The sequence below is a fragment of the Hevea brasiliensis genome, chromosome 2 (genome assembly GCF_030052815.1).
Source record: "Hevea brasiliensis isolate MT/VB/25A 57/8 chromosome 2, ASM3005281v1, whole genome shotgun sequence".
Classification (NCBI taxonomy): domain Eukaryota; kingdom Viridiplantae; phylum Streptophyta; class Magnoliopsida; order Malpighiales; family Euphorbiaceae; genus Hevea; species Hevea brasiliensis.
Genome location: NC_079494.1, coordinates 1,673,550 through 1,693,325, shown reverse-complemented (window position 1 = coordinate 1,693,325; position 19,776 = coordinate 1,673,550). Strand labels below are relative to the sequence as shown.

General features: G+C 28.4%; 2 protein-coding genes and 1 long non-coding RNA gene across 3 annotated transcripts; 2 read left to right on the top strand and 1 right to left on the bottom strand.

Annotated features, from left to right (window-relative positions):
• Nucleotides 1-365: 365 nt before the first annotated feature.
• Nucleotides 366-1,226, top strand: LOC110653030 (E3 ubiquitin-protein ligase ATL23). Its single transcript, XM_021808649.2, has one exon. It carries the CDS (start codon nucleotides 602-604, stop codon nucleotides 1,079-1,081), a length of 480 nt encoding a protein of 159 aa, XP_021664341.2. The 5' UTR covers nucleotides 366-601; the 3' UTR covers nucleotides 1,082-1,226.
• Nucleotides 1,227-1,485: 259 nt separating this feature from the next.
• LOC131171718 (uncharacterized) lies at nucleotides 1,486-2,432 on the bottom strand. The gene is made up of 2 exons (XR_009142369.1): nucleotides 2,148-2,432; nucleotides 1,486-1,888 (listed from the first exon to the last, which is right to left on the bottom strand). It is a non-coding gene; the product is annotated as an uncharacterized LOC131171718 (long non-coding RNA).
• Nucleotides 2,433-11,170: 8,738 nt separating this feature from the next.
• Nucleotides 11,171-15,220, top strand: LOC110661044 (probable nucleoredoxin 2). The gene is made up of 3 exons (XM_021819548.2): nucleotides 11,171-11,586; nucleotides 12,975-13,469; nucleotides 14,222-15,220. Exons 1-3 carry the CDS (start codon nucleotides 11,425-11,427, stop codon nucleotides 14,846-14,848), a joined length of 1,284 nt encoding a protein of 427 aa, XP_021675240.2. The 5' UTR covers nucleotides 11,171-11,424; the 3' UTR covers nucleotides 14,849-15,220.
• The last annotated feature ends 4,556 nt before the right edge of the window (nucleotides 15,221-19,776 follow it).

The window sequence follows — 19,776 nt, the reverse complement described above, 5'->3', positions numbered from 1 at the left end:
CCCAAGATAACTCTCCGTAACACTTGAGTTGGCGAACTCATCTAACCCCACAAATTTAAAATATCAAAATAAATAAATAATTAATTAATTATGAGCTGTATGACATTGGACAAATTTCTGAATATATAAAAAATAATTTTTTTTAAAAAATTAATTAAATAATAATTTAAATTTAAATTTATAAAATAATTTAATCCCTCATAGTAGCTCCAATGGGTCACCATGGCATGGTGAGCTTAGCTCGCACGGTTTCGATATGCTTGATCAAATCTAGAATCGGAAGTCGAACCAACTCAAAATTCTGATATATGAAAGTCGAATTGCATTTTAAAAACGAATGATCAATAAGATTTTATTGAACCGGGCCAAATCTAACCGCAAATCATCTTAAATAAAATAACAACCGTTAAAAATAATCCGATTTAAGCGTAGAACCAAGCCAAACCAGACCGGTGGCGATGGCTACCCGTTACCCTCACAAGCATCACCTCACCATTCCCTTCTAAATCCGTCAAGAGTCTAGGTCACCATCCACACATACTATAAACCTGAAAATCCAACGCCACCCCACCATCCTCTGCTTTCCTTCTGCCCTCCTATAATGCGCGATGGTGTGCGCTACACGCTTCTCCTCTCTCCTTCTCGGCCGCCAGCCCCCGTGAACCACCTCTTCGTTTCCTCCAACCAAAACATGCTTCTCTCTGTCTTTTTGGCCCTTTTTCTTCCCTGCGTTGGCATGAGCGCTATTTTCCTCATTTATATATGCATACTCTGGTTCGCTGCTAATAATCAAACGGAAATCGCACCGCAGGTAAAGCAGCCGGCGGAGAAAGGATTGTCGGCGTCTGAGCTTGAGAAGTTGCCTAAGATAACCGGAAGGGAGTTGGTTATGGGGACGGAGTGTGCGGTTTGTCTTGATGAGATTGAGGAAGAGCAACCGGCGAGGCTGGTTCCTGGTTGCAATCATGGGTTCCATTTGGAATGCGCAGACACTTGGCTTTCGAAGAATTCTGTGTGTCCTGTTTGTAGGGCCAAGCTTGATTCACAGTTCTTCATTTCTTCAAATGAGAATCCCTGCTGATTGAATTCTGATCATGAAGAAGAAGATGATGATATGATGAATTCTGTTTAGAAATCTATTAGCGTATTGTAAGAATATATATAGATTAGAATTCTTGTTCACTGTCGCTCAAGTAATAATTATGTTCGTTTGTTTGTTTTCTGTGGTTAGCAGTAGCAGAGATGGTCTTATGGATGAATAGCGACCCATAAACACCACTCATCTCATCTGAAAAGAGGGCCAAGACCCAAGAGCGGCGTCGCACATGCTCCAGCGATACCAAGTGAAGTCAGTTTCCTTTTCTTGTCTTATACGTCGAGTCATGTATAAAGACAGAAGAAATTCCCATAGAAGAATTCATTTTGAAATTGGGGATTTGATTTTCAAGGAAGTTCCAAGGGAAGGGAATCAGTAATTGGAATAAATTTAAGTTAATTAAGAATAATTCATGGGATTATTATTTAATAATAAATTTGAAATTAAAAATAAAAAAGTTGACCATTTGATGCACAGTGTCAGTGAGGTGAATGGAGGCTACTGGTGGCAGACATGCGGTGCGTAGATTGTTGAATAGCAAAGGCTGGTGCTGCAAGAGCCTCATTCAGATTCTGCCCACGGTTTTCGAGCTGAGTATTAAAAGCCGAGGAGTTATTAGGCGCCCACCTGAATAAAGCTCATAGCCACCAACTGGCCACACAAGACAAACTCGACGCCACCCCACCCCTCCCCGGGAATCCAAAGCCTTCAACAGTAGGAAAGATAATGGAGCAAATCGAGTACGATTCGCCTTCTCCATCCCAGATCGAAGTTGAGATGAGAACTTTTTAACTGGAGAGCAAAGTGAGGCTTAGTAAGTGAGCAACATCATTATCATAATAAATATATATTCTTTTATTAATATTATACCCATCTCTGCTCACACAATATCAAGTATGGGACGAATCATAAAAAATTAGTCAGAGTCGAGAACAATCGCTATCCCAGTGATTGAATTTTCTTGCGATGGAAAATCAAGTTGGGAATTCTCTATTTCAAGTAAATTGAATTAGCATTTGATGTAAATACACAACCTACTACTCTAACTGACCTGCTTTCTTCTACCAACCTGTATGGGAATTTTCGTTGTCGTTTGCTGGAAAAGGGATCGCTAGCTGCATTCAATTTTGTAAAAATATTCTCACACAATCATTTTCCATGGCTGTTGATGCTATGATTTCCTGCCGCATCAATTAAACCCATTTTAATCAATTTCTTTGGACCCATATGACTTATGTTGACCCAAGCGTATCTCAGTTGGCAAGCATATTTGCACGCGAGCTTGTTGATTACAATTCAAATCATGAAGCTAGACAACATAAGACTGGAATTTTTATTTAGTGGAATTGTTATTCATTTTATTATAATTATTAATTATTATGAAATTTATGTGAGATTATTATAATTAATAGTTTTAATAAAACTGTTATATATATTAATTTTATAATATAATTTTTTTTGTTAATTAATTTAAAAAAATAAATTTCATATGATGCATGATAATTGACGTGTAATATTATTTTAGTGTATAAAGCAATAAATTATTTTTTAGTATATATTTTTGTCATTATTAATATTTTTATCTATTTATTCAAAAAAATATTGAAAAGTTTTTAAGGTTTGATTCTCTTAAACACTTTATTTTATTTTATTTTTTTATTTTTAGTCTATCTAGCTGGCAATGCTTAGGATGAAAATCAAAATATCTTTATTGAAAACTACCTCTTTGATAAATAAAAATATTAAAAATGGGAAAATTAAGAATAAAATAATAATTTATTTAAAATTTTATCTCATTTAACTCGTTTGATTAGCAAAATATATTTACATATACTTAAAAATGAATAAAAATTTTAAATATTTAATATAATTAAAATTTCGGATTTTTTTATTTATTAATCAAATTTCAGGATTTTTTATTTATTTTTTAAAATAAAAAATAAAATAACAATAATAATAAGACATATAAACTAAAAAATCATTTACCTTATAAAAAAATATACTTGTGGGTTTATATTACTAGGAAAATATTATTTTAATTGCAAATATCATAATTCTGACTTAAATATTTTAATAATAATAATAATAATAATAATAATAATAATAATAATAATAATAATAAGACAATAGTAGCCCTATGACAAAGTGGCCTCTTCAGTATTTTTTTCCTTTAAAGGAAGTTTAACTTTATTAAAGTAGAATATTATATGGGAAGAGCGTCATAATCAAGCGTGAGATGAACAGAAGCAGTGATCGAAACAAGATTTTTTAAAAAATTAAATTGAAATTGAAAATTTTTAATTTAATTTTGATATATATCGAATCTTAATCACAACCCATTTTAATTAAATTAATTGTAATTAATTTTAATTTTAAATCGAATAAAATACTAGATTTACTCTATAAATTGCGTGTACACCAAATCCAAACGTGATGGATGTGCTACGTGGCAATTTATTTGAGGTTCAAAACAATCTTTGGTTTAATACAAATCGTTCACTCTCCATGAGGATTGAGGAGTAAAAGCAAAGCCAATTAATAAAATCAATTATTGCTGGTGACCATTAGTTTCTCTTTAAATTGATTGTGACAAAAAGCTTTAATCATCAATGGGAGACACAGCTAAAGAAATTTTTAATTTCATATTATATAATATTTATAATTTTGTATATATTATATATTATATTGTTAAAATAATAAATAAACTAATTATTAATTTGTTAAATAAAATAATACTTTAAAGTTTTGGTGAGGTAAAAAAAAAAAAAATTTCTAATGGAGTCACAAAACTAATTTAATGGCTTAAAGTTAAAATTTACCTTTATACTTATTAGAAAATTTCAATTTTGTTAATTTTTAATTTTTGATTTAAATTAATTTAAAAATTTTAATTTAAATTAAATTTATTTTAAAAATAAAGAAAATAATATATATGAACAATTTTTTTTTAAATGAGTGGGTCAATTAACTCGCTCAGCATAACATATATTTGCTATCATTAAATAATAAATTTTTATATTTATAATTAATTTTTATTAAAATTAAAATTTTATATTTTAAAATTTAAATAATAAAAAATTAATTCAAACCAATAAAAATTAAGTGCAGTGATAAGTCATATTGAAACGAAGCCAACTGCTGCCAAACAATCCATTTATTCAATGTGGATCATTTTAATGGGGCATCGGGCCCTGTGGGGTGGAAAAGATTTTGGACCAAATGCAGAAAGCAGGAAGCAAGGAGAAAGGCCGAGAACTACCCACGAAAACCTCTTCGTTGAAAAATGGTTTGGGTTTTGAATATTATATTATAATATAAACTCCATTTTATATAAAAATATATTTTATAACTTTTATATTAATCTTTTCATTGATATTTAAAATAATGAAATTCCTAAAAAAATAAAATAATAAATATATAAATTTAATAAAATATTTAATTTAAATGTTATTAAATTCATTTTTGTATAAAATCAAGTTTAAAATATTTGCCTCAAAATATTTTTTGAAGCCAAATCCAATTGAATTTACTATATTTACCTTTTTTTTATTATTATTATTGAAATAATATAAACTTTACACCTATAATAATAATAATAATAATAATAATAATAATAATAATAATAATAATAATTAATCCTTAATTTAAAATTATTTGGATCAATTATATTGATTTTTTTTGCCATTCAACTGTATTAGACATTAGGTTTTCATTAGAAATAACATTGATTGATAATCATAACTAATATTCAAAAAAAAAATCTTTTTAATTTAATCATTATCATATTAATTATAATTAAACTTAATTAAAATAAAAATATGAAGCAAATTATAAAATATAATATTTCAAATTGGGATTTGACTCTCAAAGGTTGCATTGGAGCAAATTTTTTTTTTCAATTTATTTAATTTTAATGTAATATAATCAATCATTTAATAAATAATGTAGTATAATATAATTATCATTTTATTTTATATTTGATTAAAATATAAATACAAATAATATAATATAATGATATTTTTATTTTAATATCTGAATTTATTACAAATTATTTATATTAATTCCAAAACTGATTAATTACAATTGCCAAAATCTATTTAATTTTATATATTTTAATTAATAATTTATGTAGAAATTTTTATTAACTATTTATGATTTAAATTAATAATATTATAAAATATTTAAATTATAATTATTTAAAATATATTATATTTATTTAATTATTTTTATCAATGAGTAAAATAATAAAATTTGAATATAAATAAAATATCAATATTACTTTTTAAATTTAAACTTATTTATACTCAACTATATATTATTTAAATTCAATTCATTCAGAATAATTAAATTAAATATTTAAAAATATCCAACTATTGTCATCCTAATTTATACCTTTAATTATCTCCTACTAAATATGCTATAATTTCAAGCCGCAGATTGCCAATGCCATAAGTAATTGAGATAACACAAGCAGAGAATTGAATGCTAATCTACTCTTTTTCTTAGCTTAATTAATTAATTAATTATTAAGATAAATTATTTTTAATTTTGAGTTATTTTAAAAATTATTAAATATGTCTCTCAATTTTTAATAATTTTGTAATTTAATTTTTACATTTTATTTCGTCAATTGCAAAATATTTTTGTAGTTGATTGCAATGTGAAACTAAGGGTATGTGTTTATATCATATACATACAATTGTTTTCAATTTTTTTTAAATGACTTAATTTTTTCTTTTAGTATAAAAATATTTTGAGTAAACTATTATTTAGTTTTTATATTTTAACGAAACTAATTATTTAGTTTCACATACTTTTTAAAAATATACTAATAAAAATATACTTTTTAATTCATATATTTTTCTTCTGTTAAACTATTTAATCATTCTGTAAATTTTTTCATTAGTTAATATTGATCAAACTACTATTTAAGCTTTTATGAAACTAATTATTTTATCTTTATATTTTGAAAAAAATACATTATTTGGTCCTATAATTTGTTAATGTTAACTATTTAATCCCATAATTATTTTTTTATACTTAAACTTCTAATCTTCTACTCCTTATTTCTCTCTTATTCTCCCTTGTTTCTCTCTTGATGTTTCTTCTACTCTGCACTCACACTTTTCTTCTCCTCATTTTTTTTTTAATTCTCATATATGAAAAATTATTTTACAATGGAGAAAACACAAAAAATGAGATCTAATGAATTGAAAATTTTCAAAAATATGAATTCAGATTTAATCTTTACATAACAAAATTTTTATTTTTATTCAAAAATATATTTAGCAAAATATTGTATTTTTTAAAACATATAGACTAATTAATTAATTTTACTAAAATAGATGAACTAAATAGTAGTATTTTTTAAAATATAGTGACCAACTGATTAGTTTCTTTAAACTATAAAGATTATAAAGCAGTTTGAATAACATAAACAAAGAAAAAAAATTAACGAAGAGACTAAATAGATTAATGAAATCAAAATATATAGATTAAATAGTATATTTGTAAAATACAGAGGTCGTGTATTTAGTTTCATTAAATATATAAGCTAAATAATAATTTTCTCAAATAGGTTATGTTGATTTATTAAATACTTCTCAAAGTGCGCTAATCTTTTAGCTAAAAAATGAATCTCTTTATGAATGTAACTATTGAGAAGAGTTCCATCTCTTTATATAGTTACATATTTTGACCAAATGTATATAATTTTTGAATTTTAATCATTTTCTAGTAATATATATGACTTTTAAATTTTAAATCAAATGAATTCACGTTGATCCACATAAATAACTCAAACTATATTTTCAACATTTTTTCAGAATTGGATTGAAAAATTTTATAGCAATTGATGGTATTCAAATTATGTCTCACATCTATTACTATCAAATAGTCTTAGTATTTGATAACATTCAAATTATGCCTCACGTCAATTACCATCATATAGTCTTAGAATTTATCCTTAAGCATTGATGATACATTTAACATAATGCAACGTAATCAATTTATTTTTAATTTACTTATAATAATAATAATAAATAGAGAGTGATCGTTGATATAAATATTATTTTTTATTAATTATTTATAATTTAAATTAATAAACTTATAAAATATTTAAATTATAATGCTTCGAAATAAAACATAATATTTAAAAATGTATTATATTATGTTAAGTAATTATTTTTTATATATAAGTTTAATCCATAAAAATTGAATATAAATAAAATTTAAATTTAAGCTTATTTTAATTCAACTATATATTATTTAATTTAATTTCATTAAAAATAATTAAATTAAATATTTAAAATATTCAGCTGTTTAAATAAACCCTTTAAAATTATACTAAATTGAAACTAATATAAACTAGGAGAGTATTCAATTCAAAACGAATTAAACCAAACTGAATTAAATTAAATTAATAAAATCGAATTATTATATTTTAGAACCCAATCAAGCCGAAAAAAAAGAAAAATCGAATTGAACTGAACTGCTCTATTTTAATTAGGTTCGATTCAAACCGATCGGTTCTAAATTTTACTTATTTTTTAAATTATACTTGATTTTAAGTTATTTAGTTTGATTTTAATCTTAGTTTGAACCTAATAACCATTAATTAATAAAATTTAGCAATTTATATATATAAAATTACATATAATTCATAAATTCCCCATTAAAATAAATTAATTCAAAAATAAAAATATTATTCAGTTATGTTTGGTTCAAATTAATTTTTTTTATCTAAAATCGAACTGAATCAAAATAATTGAATTTTTTAAAATATAAAATCAAATCGAACTGAACTGAATTACATAAAAAACCTAACAGAATTATTGAATGTAAGGTAATTCGATTTGATTTTTTAGTTTAAATCGAATAGTGCTCACCTTTTATATAAACCATAAGAAGCCAATCAAACCAGCAATTTCGGCTGGAAACCAGATGAAAACCGGGCCGTGGCCGGATCTGCCTTAAGTCAAATTTAAAAGTTTCGAAATAGTACGGCGTGTCGCCTAATTTGTACTAAATAAACACGTGTAATAATCTGTAGTGTACACGCATGTCATTGAGAGCTGAAATGTAGCCGAGGACGAGGAACGCATCTCCTGAAGGCGTGCGGCTTGTTGGGCTTTTAGAGTGAAGTTGGAGTGGACACGGCAGAATGTGAGACACGTGGGCTTTGGTTCTCTAGCTGTGGGACCCTTTTCTAGATTCGAATACTTGAATTTATTCAAGTAAAGCCAACCACTTTCATACGCTGTCATGTGACACTTGTCCTCTTTGTTTACACGTGTCTATTTTCTTTTGGCCTGCTATTTCCATGCTCCGCTCTTTACATTCAAGATATCTCCCCATTTTCTCCCGTTCATATTCTCAAATCAACTTTTTGATAAATTATGATTTGACTCATAAAATTTAATAAAATTTATAATTTAATTTATATATTATAAAACTAAATAATTTAATTCACAAAACCTATAATTTAAATCTTTTATTTAATTTTTTTATCAATTGATGATCAATTATAGGAAAAATAATCAAAATATATATAATTTTATATATTTCAAACTAAATAATTTAGTATTTGATTAAAAAATTTAATAAAAATTTGAAAATTAATTTTTTTTGAATGGGAGTGGGATTGGAGCTTTGCACCCGTCAGCAGTGACGTAGCTACGCTTGGACCAATGGGATACTGGCTCTGCAATTTTAAAATTTTAAAAGATTGATAATTTCTTTAAAAAATTAATATTTTTTTATTATTGTCATATAAATTTTATGGACACTCATCCCACAAGCATTTTAAATTTTTTTTGGGAAATATAAACATAATAATAATAATTTATCAAAAATTAATATTTTTACTATTTTTATCAGATTTTTTATTGGTTCAATATTTTAAAAATTTTTAGAAATTTATTAATAATTTTATTAAAAAATAACTCTAAATTTTTTACCAAAAAAAAATCCAAAATATCATTACCTCTTTGCCTCTTCTTCTCTATCAATTATATTTTTACCATTATATATTTTAATAGGTCCCTTAATTTGAATTTGTAGCTCAATCACTATGTATTAAAGTTTAATATTTTTTATTAACTTAATTAAATAAAAAATTTATTGATTTTGTATTTTAAAACTTTAAAAGTTATTTTTATTGATCTAGTTATAATAAAAAAATATTTTTATTTTTAAATTTGTTATTAAATAATAATTTTTTTTAAAAAATTATAGGTGAAGTAAAAAAAGTAAATTTAAATATTGTATCCATTATTAATTTCTTTAATTTAAATGGGTTATTTTTTAGTAAAATTTTATCATTTTGTTTGGATTGGAGGAAGAAAAATAATAATAAAATAAAAAATATCAATAATAAGAGAAAGAAAATATTGGAAAGAAAATGATTTTATGAATAAGAAAATTATAGTTTTACCCTTAATTATATAAATATATTTATAATTTTTATAATTTTTTATATTTTCTCTTAATTCTTTTCATTTTAGAGAGAAAATAAAAGTGGACAAACAAATTTCACTAATTCAAATATAAAAAAATAAAAAATAAAATTATTTTTTTCTCAATTTTTATTCAAATATAGCATAAATCATTTGATATTTTAATTTTAAAAAATATTTTAAAAAATGAATTTTATATAATCTCAAAATTTTTTTTTTCTTGGAACTCTGAAGGTTGATATTTCTCGCGATAAACTGCAACTGAAAGGAGAAAATCCAAAATCAAAATTAATTATTTAAACCACACGAGCTTAAGTACGTCACTGACTTCTTTTTTACAAGAGAACGTGGCCGTTAAGATACATCCAACGGTCACCGAGGCACACAACGACACGGCCGTAAAATCAAATAAAGGACAAAATGATTTCGATGTTAACAGCACACTCAATCTTTATATTCGACGAATATTCAGACTCCTCTGTATTTAAATTTTAATCAAAATTAATTGAATTTTAAATTAAATAGGATAATTAATTAATATGTTAGTCCAATTTAATTTTAATTCATTTCCTTTTTAGGATTTTAATTGTCAATTTCGATCCAAATCAAATTGATAATTAGGCCAACTATACAGTCATGACCATTGGTTCGGTCCAAAACGACTTTGACTTATTAATTTAGGAAAACCAAGATTGAATCACAAGATTCATTTCTATTTATTATCAATTTTGACTTAATTTTACAGTTAAATTTTATTTTTTTAAAAAAGTATAATTTTAACTCAAAATCCGATCAATTAATTTTAATATGATTTTAATTATATAAACTAATATAATTTCAAATCGATTCAACAACAAAACCGGACCGTGTGCCATCACTAAACCTTTGTTAATCAGAGAGGCTTATCTCGAAATTTGGCTTTGATTTAAGGGTTATATACAGTTCGAATTTCATGTGTGAACCAACATCTATTAACCAAAACCAAGGCTAACCCCACTGAGCATGGTGGCTTGGAAGTAGAACTTTTGATGATGGATACGTTCAATTCCAATTTGATTTCACACCATACATTGAAATTAAATATTAACTTTAATTAATATTTGAGTTTAAATTAAAATAAAATAAAATTAATAAATTTTAATTTAATGATATTGAAGTAATTTTTAATGCTACGAGGCCTAATATAAAATAGGAAAAAGACCAACGACTGACAGAAATCTTCCCAAATCGAAAGTCTTCGCATTAAAGACTGCCAAATGTCATAGCAGCTAATCAATTTTGGGCCCACACAACCCATTGAATAAAAAAACCTAGTTCCTTAATACAGTCGTCGCCGACTGTAACACTATTGCTTTTTCTCACCATCCAAACAGGAGAAAGGGAAAGCTCTTGCTAATAAGCACCGTCAGATCAAAAAATTTTCTTGTGAGACGAAAAGCCCTCACATTTTGCAGGAAAAAAAAGAAATAAAATAAAATTCTCACCGAGACAGGTGTCCCTACTGTTCGTTTGGCTATCAATAACATCAATTCAAAGTCTTTTATGACAGCACGCACAAAGGGGAAGTTTACAGTGTTCACACTCATACCAAATGAGTTGCATTGGATACACTACGCGTGGCAATGTAAAGGAAGCATTGGGTTGTCTAGGTAGTGGGTGTGGTGGTGGTTAGCGAAGCACTATAAGTTTATGTGGGGAGTAGAATAGGCTGGAGTTTCTAGTGAAGAAAGTTGTGTGCTACGTGTGGGCTTGGCGATGCTTGATGAGATTGCAATGTAATGATGTGGAGAGAATATGGCTCCTAAGGAACATAAACTTTTACAAGGGGGCTGTTGAGGCAGGTGTTTTTCCTCCTGAAAAAGAGAGAGATTGATGATGAGAAAGGAGGTGATGAGCTTGGAGGAAGACAGGAACATGCAGCAGGCTGAAGCCAAAATAAACGGGGACGGTGAGAATAATATTTCAAGCTCTAGATTCTCTTCTCTTTTGAGCTCCAAAGATCGTGATTTTCTTCTCTCTCCTGATGGAACTCAGGTTTTCTTTCCCCTCTCCCTCCCTCTCTCTCTCTCTCTCTCTCTCTCTCTCCCTCAAGTGCACACTGAGAAGCAGCTAGCTTTTAAAAGAGATGCTCTAGACTGCTTTTGGGTTGAAAATTTTCTTTATATTTTTTACCTTTTTAAAAAAATTAAATAGATTTCTTCTTTCATTTCATGTAACATGGTGGTAGCCTCAGTTCTTTCCAAGCTATTATTCTGTCAACTTTTTTTTTTTTTTTTTTTTTTTTTACTAATATAGTTTATTTTTCTGATCGTCTAAGTGATTTTGCTGATCCAGGACTTGGATCGAGTTTATTTTTACCATATTCAAGCTCTAAGATTGATATTCTACCGATGAATATTAATTGAAAATAATAGTAATAATCTTAAAACTAAATAATTTTCTCATTCCGGGAAATTAATCTTGTGTTCCTCGTGGTTAGAACTGAAAATGGCTTAATTATATGAGTTGTTCATCTAAACGTAGAGTCTTTAATTTTTGTTAAATTACTAATTTAAGAATCCCTTCTTCCAAATGCATGAAATTTTAGATAATTTTAATTCAATCAACTTCTGATAATAAATTAAATACAAGCAGAAACAGGGCGACTATAAAACTAATAATTGGATGAGCATGAAATAGTCCAAAATAAGTATAATTTCTTTCTTATATTTTCATTTCATTTCATAATCTATTTATTAGTTGCTAAATCGCAACAGTAATCACATCTATTGTTGAACACAAACCAGCAGGAGTTGTAAAAAAAGGAGATGGTAGGAGGTTGTACCTAGTAGTGTAGATCATATAAAGCTTTGAATCATTCTATATTCTCCATCCTATTTATATTGTTTGCGATCCAACAGTGCCATATAAGGAAGGTCATGGTAGATAATATCATTCTCCTCCTCCTCCTCCTCCTCCTCCATGCTGCTTCTTGCTTTTGTGGTCTTGCTGGTGGTACGGGAAGTGTGTGTGGTTTTCCGGGGATAGGGTTGATGCAAGTTCTCTTATGACCTACTCATGATAAAAATGTATGCAGTCTTAATCAGCATGGGTTCCCACTTCCTACACAGTGATTGTCCGTGAACCAGCAAGCTCAGAGGACATGTGTCGCAACCTAATTCTCACTTTAGCCTTACTTTAACGCTATAGACACAACACGTGCCTCATCCACAACTGGTCTAGTACACTTGGTGACCTGTTGTTTTCACAATTTTTAGGAATCAATTCTTTCTTGTAACTTGTAATTTGCCCATTGGTTCATTGAAATTGATATCATTTTACGCACCTTATAACTGAATGTGCATGGAATTCATATTCTTGTGTTATTTAGATCAACACCATCACATGTGTTGTTTTTATCTGGGTATTACCTTATGTTACAGGTGCAAGTTTCTGAACTTGAAGGCAAGGTCGTAGGCCTTTATTTCTCAGCTAACTGGCACCCACCTTGTCGACACTTCACAGAGGTGCTAATTAGTGCATATCAGCACTTAAACAGCAATGGGTGTAATTTTGAGGTTGTGTTTGTGTCATCTGATGAGGACTTAGATGCCTTCAACACCTATAGAGCATTGATGCCATGGCTTTCCATTCCATTTTCTGATTTGGAGACGAAGAAAGCCTTAGATCGTAAATTCAATATTGAAGGTATTCCCTGTTTAATTATTTTGCAACCTAGGGATAATAAGGATGAGGCAACATTGCACGATGGAGTTGAAATCCTTTATCGATTCGGAGTCCAAGCTTTCCCATTTACTAAACAGAGACTGCAGGAGTTGGAAATGCAAGAAAAGGAAAAGCATGAGAGCCAGACCTTAACCAATTTACTAACAAACAATGGTAGAGACTATCTTTTCGGTCATCCTGCACCTAAACAGGTGAGTCTCTGCCTTTGCCTACTTGAAATTGAACTTGATCTCGGTTGATGAGGCAATTTTGATTTTAAGTTGCTGGCAAACTTTGTAAAACCATCACCCCAAGAGTACAACTATTTTATTTTTATTTGATAGATAGTTACAACTAATGGAATTTCTAGGTCCACTAGCTTAAACCCCAGAAATTTCCTTGCTTGAAAATTGATGATATTAGCTAAAAATGTCACCTTGCTGGCCATTATAAGATGATCTATAAGAGTTTATATAATAGCTCTTAAATTAAATGTTTGTATTGAGATTTATGTATTCATGATTTTAATTATATATACATCTTTTTTATTAATTTAATCTAACAATTGTTGAACTCATTCTTATATAAAATTGAATTTATATTAAATACATCTCTCCTATTTTACAAAGAAGGTGCACAATTGGGACAAATGTACTACCATCCCTATATCTAGATGTCCCTGCTAACTAAACTTTGTCTCAATCCCGGGACCATATTTTCCTGTGTTTATCTAAAATGGTTCCTTTTCAGTTGTTCTGTCAATGTCATGTACAGTTCTGCCCACTACTCTCTCTCTCTCTCTCTCTCATCAATTACACATTAGTAACCGCTCGTCATCTCATCTGATGTGTCAGATAAGATCCAAGAAACCTACATTGGAACTGCCTGAGTTGTAACCAGAGTACATGGTTAATGTTTGCGGTGGAGGGGAAGTAATTAATCCAGGTGTTTTTTTGGGTTGCAGGTTCCAGTTGATTCATTGCTAGGCAAAACAATTGGACTTTTCTTCTCAGCCCAATGGTGTCGACCAGGCGTCAAGTTCAGTCCCAAGCTTGTCTCCATCTACCACAAGATTAAGCAGATGCTGACCCAACGAGATACTGAGGACTTTGAGATTGTTTTTGTGTCAAGTGATCGTGAGCAACAAGGATTTGGCTCCTACTTCAGTACCATGCCATGGCTGGCATTGCCCTTTGGAGATCCTACCATCAAAACCCTAGCTAAGCATTTTGATGTTCAAGGTATCCCTTGTTTGATAATTTTAGGCCCTGATGGTAAAACCATTACCAAGCATGGGAGAAACCTAATAAATTTGTACCAAGAAAATGCTTACCCTTTCACTGCGGCAAAAGTGGACTTACTAGAGAAACAGATGGATGAAGAGGCTAAAAGCCTGCCAAGATCTGAGTACCATGTAGGTCATAAGCATGAGCTCACTTTGGTATCCCAAGAAACTGGAGGAGGACCTTTTATATGCTGTGATTGTGATGAGCAAGGGTCTGGTTGGGCTTACCAGTGCCTTGAATGTGGCTATGAGGTGCACCCCAAGTGTGTTAGAGCTGTGGAACGTGGCTTCATGCATCAGAGATGAATAAATAGCTGGCTCTATAATTATAATTAAAGTTTGCTAATTCAACCTGCAAGGTGTTATTGTGTGTCCATCATGCCTTTAACTGGATTTCTTGCAAGTCTAGCATTAGCGATTAAGTTTCAGGTTGAATTTTATTTTATCTAATTAAGATAGGCCATGACAATTACCTGAACATTCTCATTCCATGAGATCTATGGTAAGTTAATCTTGTTCAAAGCTAGCGAAAAGGCCTAATATCTCCTTTGCTTCTGCCAGAATTTAGCAAGTCGATACTTCGGCTAGCTTGCTGGAAGAAATGATAAGTTGTAAGGTGAAACTGGTAACAGTTATCTGTTTATTTCGGCTATAGATTTCAATGTCTATTACTCTAAATCATCCCAAACTTGCAATCCGCCAAGTTATTTGTTGACTGTATTCCGTGTCAGATATTGAACTCAATTTTTAATTTTTAATTTTTTTTTTCCTTTCAGTTGTTAACGGTTTTTCAATTCATTCAAGGTCATGATAGTTTTATTTATAATTCTACTTATATTCTTTTCGTGGGTTGGGCCAACATGCGGGTGTAACCCTTTCTCATCATGGCTGCAAACTCCTCATAGTTGATTCTTCCATCCCACATTAAATCAACCAGTCACAGAATCAGTCACAAATTCATAACAGAAACCAATTACAAAAGAAGAGAGAAGATAATTACTGTATCATTATCAACATCTCCGTATTGAGCCATGGCTTGTTGAAGTTCATCTCTGGTGATAAACCTGGTGAAATTAAGCTTGTCAACTTAAACATTGCCAGAAACACATTCTTTACAAGTTGCAGTTTTCCATCTTTTAATTGCTATAGCGGAGCAGAAGATCACTGACCCGCTATCATCCTTGGGGCTTTTGACCAAAAAGTGTAATCGAAAATAAAAATATATTAAAAAAAGTAAATTTGAAAATAATTACCAAAAAGGGTGAGTTTTGCTGAGCTAGACGAGGTGAGTGTGAAACCCTAACTATAATAGCGTTTTTAAGGTTAACGTCCGGGTCAAAATTTTCAAAGGAAAGCTGGATGCTATTCAAAATAGCATCCAGCTTTCCTTTAAATAATAAAAAATTAATAAAAAAAAATTTAAAGCTTGGATGCTATTATAAGTAGGTCCAATTTTTTTTAATTATTTTATTTTATATTTTAAATAAAATATAAATATTATTTTAATAAATAAAATTATAATAAAAATATTATATATTATAATATTTTTATTATAAATATTATTTTTTAATTTAATAAAATAAAAAATTAAAATTAAAAAAATAAATAATTAATATTTTATATTTTAAATAAATTAAAAATATTAATTTGATAAATAAAATTATAATAATTAATATTATAATATATAATATTTTTATTTTATTATAAAATAAAAATATTATAATATACAATATTTTTATTATAATTTTTTTATTTTATAATAAAATTAAAAAAAAATAAAAATATTATAATATATAATACTAATTATTATAACTTTATTTATTAAAATAATATTTTTAATTTATTTAAAATATAAAATAAAATAATTAAAATTTTAAAGAAAAATTGGACAACTTTTCTTAAATCTTTTTAATTAATTATTTTTTTTAATTTTAATTTTTTATTTTATTAAATTTAAAAATAATATTTATAATAAAAATATTATAATATATAATATATAATATTATAATTTTATTTATTAAAATAATATTTATATTTTATTTAAAATATAAAATAAAATAATTAAAAATTAAAAAAAAGGTTGGACACTACTTTATAGTAGTATCCAACCTTTAAACTTTTTTTGATTAATTTTTTATTATTTAAAGGAAAGCTGGATGCTAATTTGAATAGCTACCAATTTTTCTTTGAAAATTTTGACGCGAATGCTATTATAAATAGCGTCCGAGTCTTAAAAACGCTATTATAGTTAGCGTTCCACACTCACATCGTCCAGCTAAGCATAACTCACCCTTTTTGGTAATTATTTTCAAATTCATCTTTTTTGATATATTTTTGTTTTCAATTACACTTTTTTGGTCGAAAGCCCATCATCCTTGTCAAAGTATTGGAAAGCCTTGAACAAGTATTCTTCCTTCTCTAGTTTATGCCGATCCATTGCTGCTGTAATGAATTCAACATAATCAAGAGTCCCACTCTTGTCAACATCAGACTGACAATAGAAATTTTTCACCTTATCAACCCCTACAAAGGCTACAATAATCTCACTAATCATATAAGGATTAAAATTAAATAGTTCTTATTACAGCATCCATCAACTGCTTTATTTCTGCCTCTGGGAGCTTAGATCCTAGTTTTTCCAATCCTGCTTTGAGTTCTTCATATGTGTCCATGTTGTCGAACATTTGTTTCAAGCCCTTGATTTCTTCTGATGAAAGGTTTTCTGCTATTACCTGTAAGGGATTAATTTTTTCTGATTAGGATGGGATAAAAAATGATACTCTTTCTGAGTTCAGGCCTTCAGGGACTATATGCTTCTCATTTCCTTAGCATTACAAAAATTATACCTTTAGTGCGAGCTTCTTCACCTTGTTTATCGCTTTGAACTGCTTCAACCTTATCAGAACAGCACTATCAAATGGGCCTGTCAGACACTTCTCCAACCATCTTCAGCCATGGATGCTCTATTTCAAATATATTGCGTGGAAAGCATTAATTTCATCTGCTATATTCTATATTAAAGAAAAGCCCTAATCAAATTCCACACTGCAAAATTAAGTTCAAACAAGCGACAGCAATAGCTTGATATGTTGAAGATTTTCCCTAGCTAGTGATCACAAATGAATTGTAAGATCAGTCAACTGACCATTAGAAGAACTCAATGGAATAATTTAGGTTTGCCAATTCAAATTTTCCATTTTCAATTGTATACTCACCAAGTGCTTGGGCAGCGGTGATTCGTTTCCTGGGGCATTGCTTCAAATATTCCTTCTCATTCTCTATGATAAAATTTATCCATCCACTTATCAGTCGGAGACGAAATTAAACATACAATATTCAAAACAAGAACCATTTATGGCAAAGAAAGGAAAGAAGGAAAAAATTGAAAAAAAAAAAAGAAGAAAGAAAGAATATACCTGCCCAAAATGGAGGCACTCCACCTAGAAGAACGTATAAAGTAACTCCAGCACTCCATAAATCTATCTCCTTCCCATAGTTCCGTCTGGCGCAACACAATATGCACTTCCGACAATGTCCTTATACACTTTCCCTATTGTGTGAGTGTTAGAGAGTGCTGTTGTGCCGGAGAAAATTCTAAAAATGAAGAGAAAAAAGAAAAAGAAAAAGAGAGAACTTTTTTATTTATTTTAAGTAATGAAATTTATGTTTTTGTGTTTTTCTCTCCAACTTTTAACTTCTATTTTTTTTTATGTTAATGTTTCAAATACTTTGTTATGTTCTTTTATTAAAAAAAATCCAGCTCTCCTACTTTGTTGTATGCAGAATGTTTCTATAGAATTGTTGTGCTCATTTTAGGTTGTTAAGTTTCTGTTTGAGCTTCTATCCTTGGGTGCATATTTTCCAATATGACATCAAAGCCCAAATGATATTTAAAGGGCCTATTTCAAATCATTTATGATTATTTTTATTAATGAAGCATTGTTTTATCAAGTATGTTTTTCCCTCCACTTTTATTTATTTTCTTGAGAGTTTGTTTCTGAAATTTATTTGAAGAGACAGGCATATGTCCAAAAACTGTAAAAACATGTTGAAGAGGACCTTTGCACATCCAAAAACTACAAAATTATGCTGAAGGAACCTAAGCATGTCCTAAAACCGAAAAAATTGTTGGATGGAACCTTGGCATATCCATAAATTGCTTAACTTTGTTGGAAGGGACTGGCATGTCCATAAATTGCAAAAATTTATTAGGAGACTTTAGCAAGTCAAAAAATTGCCAAAGGAAAAATTTGTTGTTGAAAGGTCATGAGTTTCATTTTGTGAAATGTTAAGTTGCTTTCAAGGAGAAGTTTTTTTTTTTTCTATGGTGAAGATATTTGAAGAAGTGATGAATTTAGTTTTCTAGCAAAAATCTCAAGTAGGAGTATTGGAAATTGAGATATTTTGCTATCCAATTTCTTAATATAACATGTTTATTTGAAAATGAATAGCTCTCCATGTTTATAGCAAGAATTATAGAAATTTGTTTTGCATTCGGTGTGTAGTTGTTAACTTGTAAAAGACACTCTTTTGCTTATAAAAGGAGTTGTTGTGTGAGTGTTGGAGAGTGCTGTGATGAGCTAAGTGTGCTGGAGAAAATTTTAAAAAATGAAGAGAGAAAAGAAAAAGAAAATGAGAGAATTTTCTATTTGTTTTAAGTAATGAAATTTATGTTTTTGTGTTCTTCTCTCCAACTTTAACATCTATTTTATTATGTTAATGTTTAAAACACTTATATTTTTTTGTTAGAAAAATCTAGCTCTCCTTTGTTGTCTGTAGAATGTTATTATAGAATTTTACTTATTTTATGTTGTTAAGTTTTTGTTTGAGCTTATGTTCTTGGGTGCATATTTTCCAACACTCCTAAATTATACAAATTAATTTGTCCTACTCCTATTAAAATAACTTTGGTAGTAATTGACTGATCATTAAACATATGTATCTATTGCTACAAACTTTATTACACACTCATTTAGAAAATAAGCGAAAAGAAACAATCAAAATGAAAAAAAAATACAAATTTACATGGTTTAGCATTGTGTCTACATTCACAGAGCCATTGAGACCTTTTTACTATGAGAAAAATACAAATTACATTATATTAGGGTTTATAGTAGGTTTACTTTCATATATCTGTCAACTTATGTACTTAAAATACAATAATGTCCTAGCAAAATTAGCCATGACTCAAAATACCACACTATATCATGAAGCGTTACTCCCACATCCCCCAA

Excerpts from the sequence above, each read along its gene's own strand:
- LOC110653030 (XM_021808649.2), top strand. The coding sequence starts at position 602 with ATGCGCGATGGTGTGCGCTACACGCTTCTCCTCTCTCCTTCTCGGCCG.
- LOC110661044 (XM_021819548.2), top strand. The coding sequence starts at position 11,425 with ATGATGAGAAAGGAGGTGATGAGCTTGGAGGAAGACAGGAACATGCAG. Across the intron at positions 11,587-12,974 it reads TCTCTCCTGATGGAACTCAG|GTGCAAGTTTCTGAACTTGA; the intron begins GTTTTCTTTCCC and ends CTTATGTTACAG. Across the intron at positions 13,470-14,221 it reads GTCATCCTGCACCTAAACAG|GTTCCAGTTGATTCATTGCT; the intron begins GTGAGTCTCTGC and ends TTTGGGTTGCAG.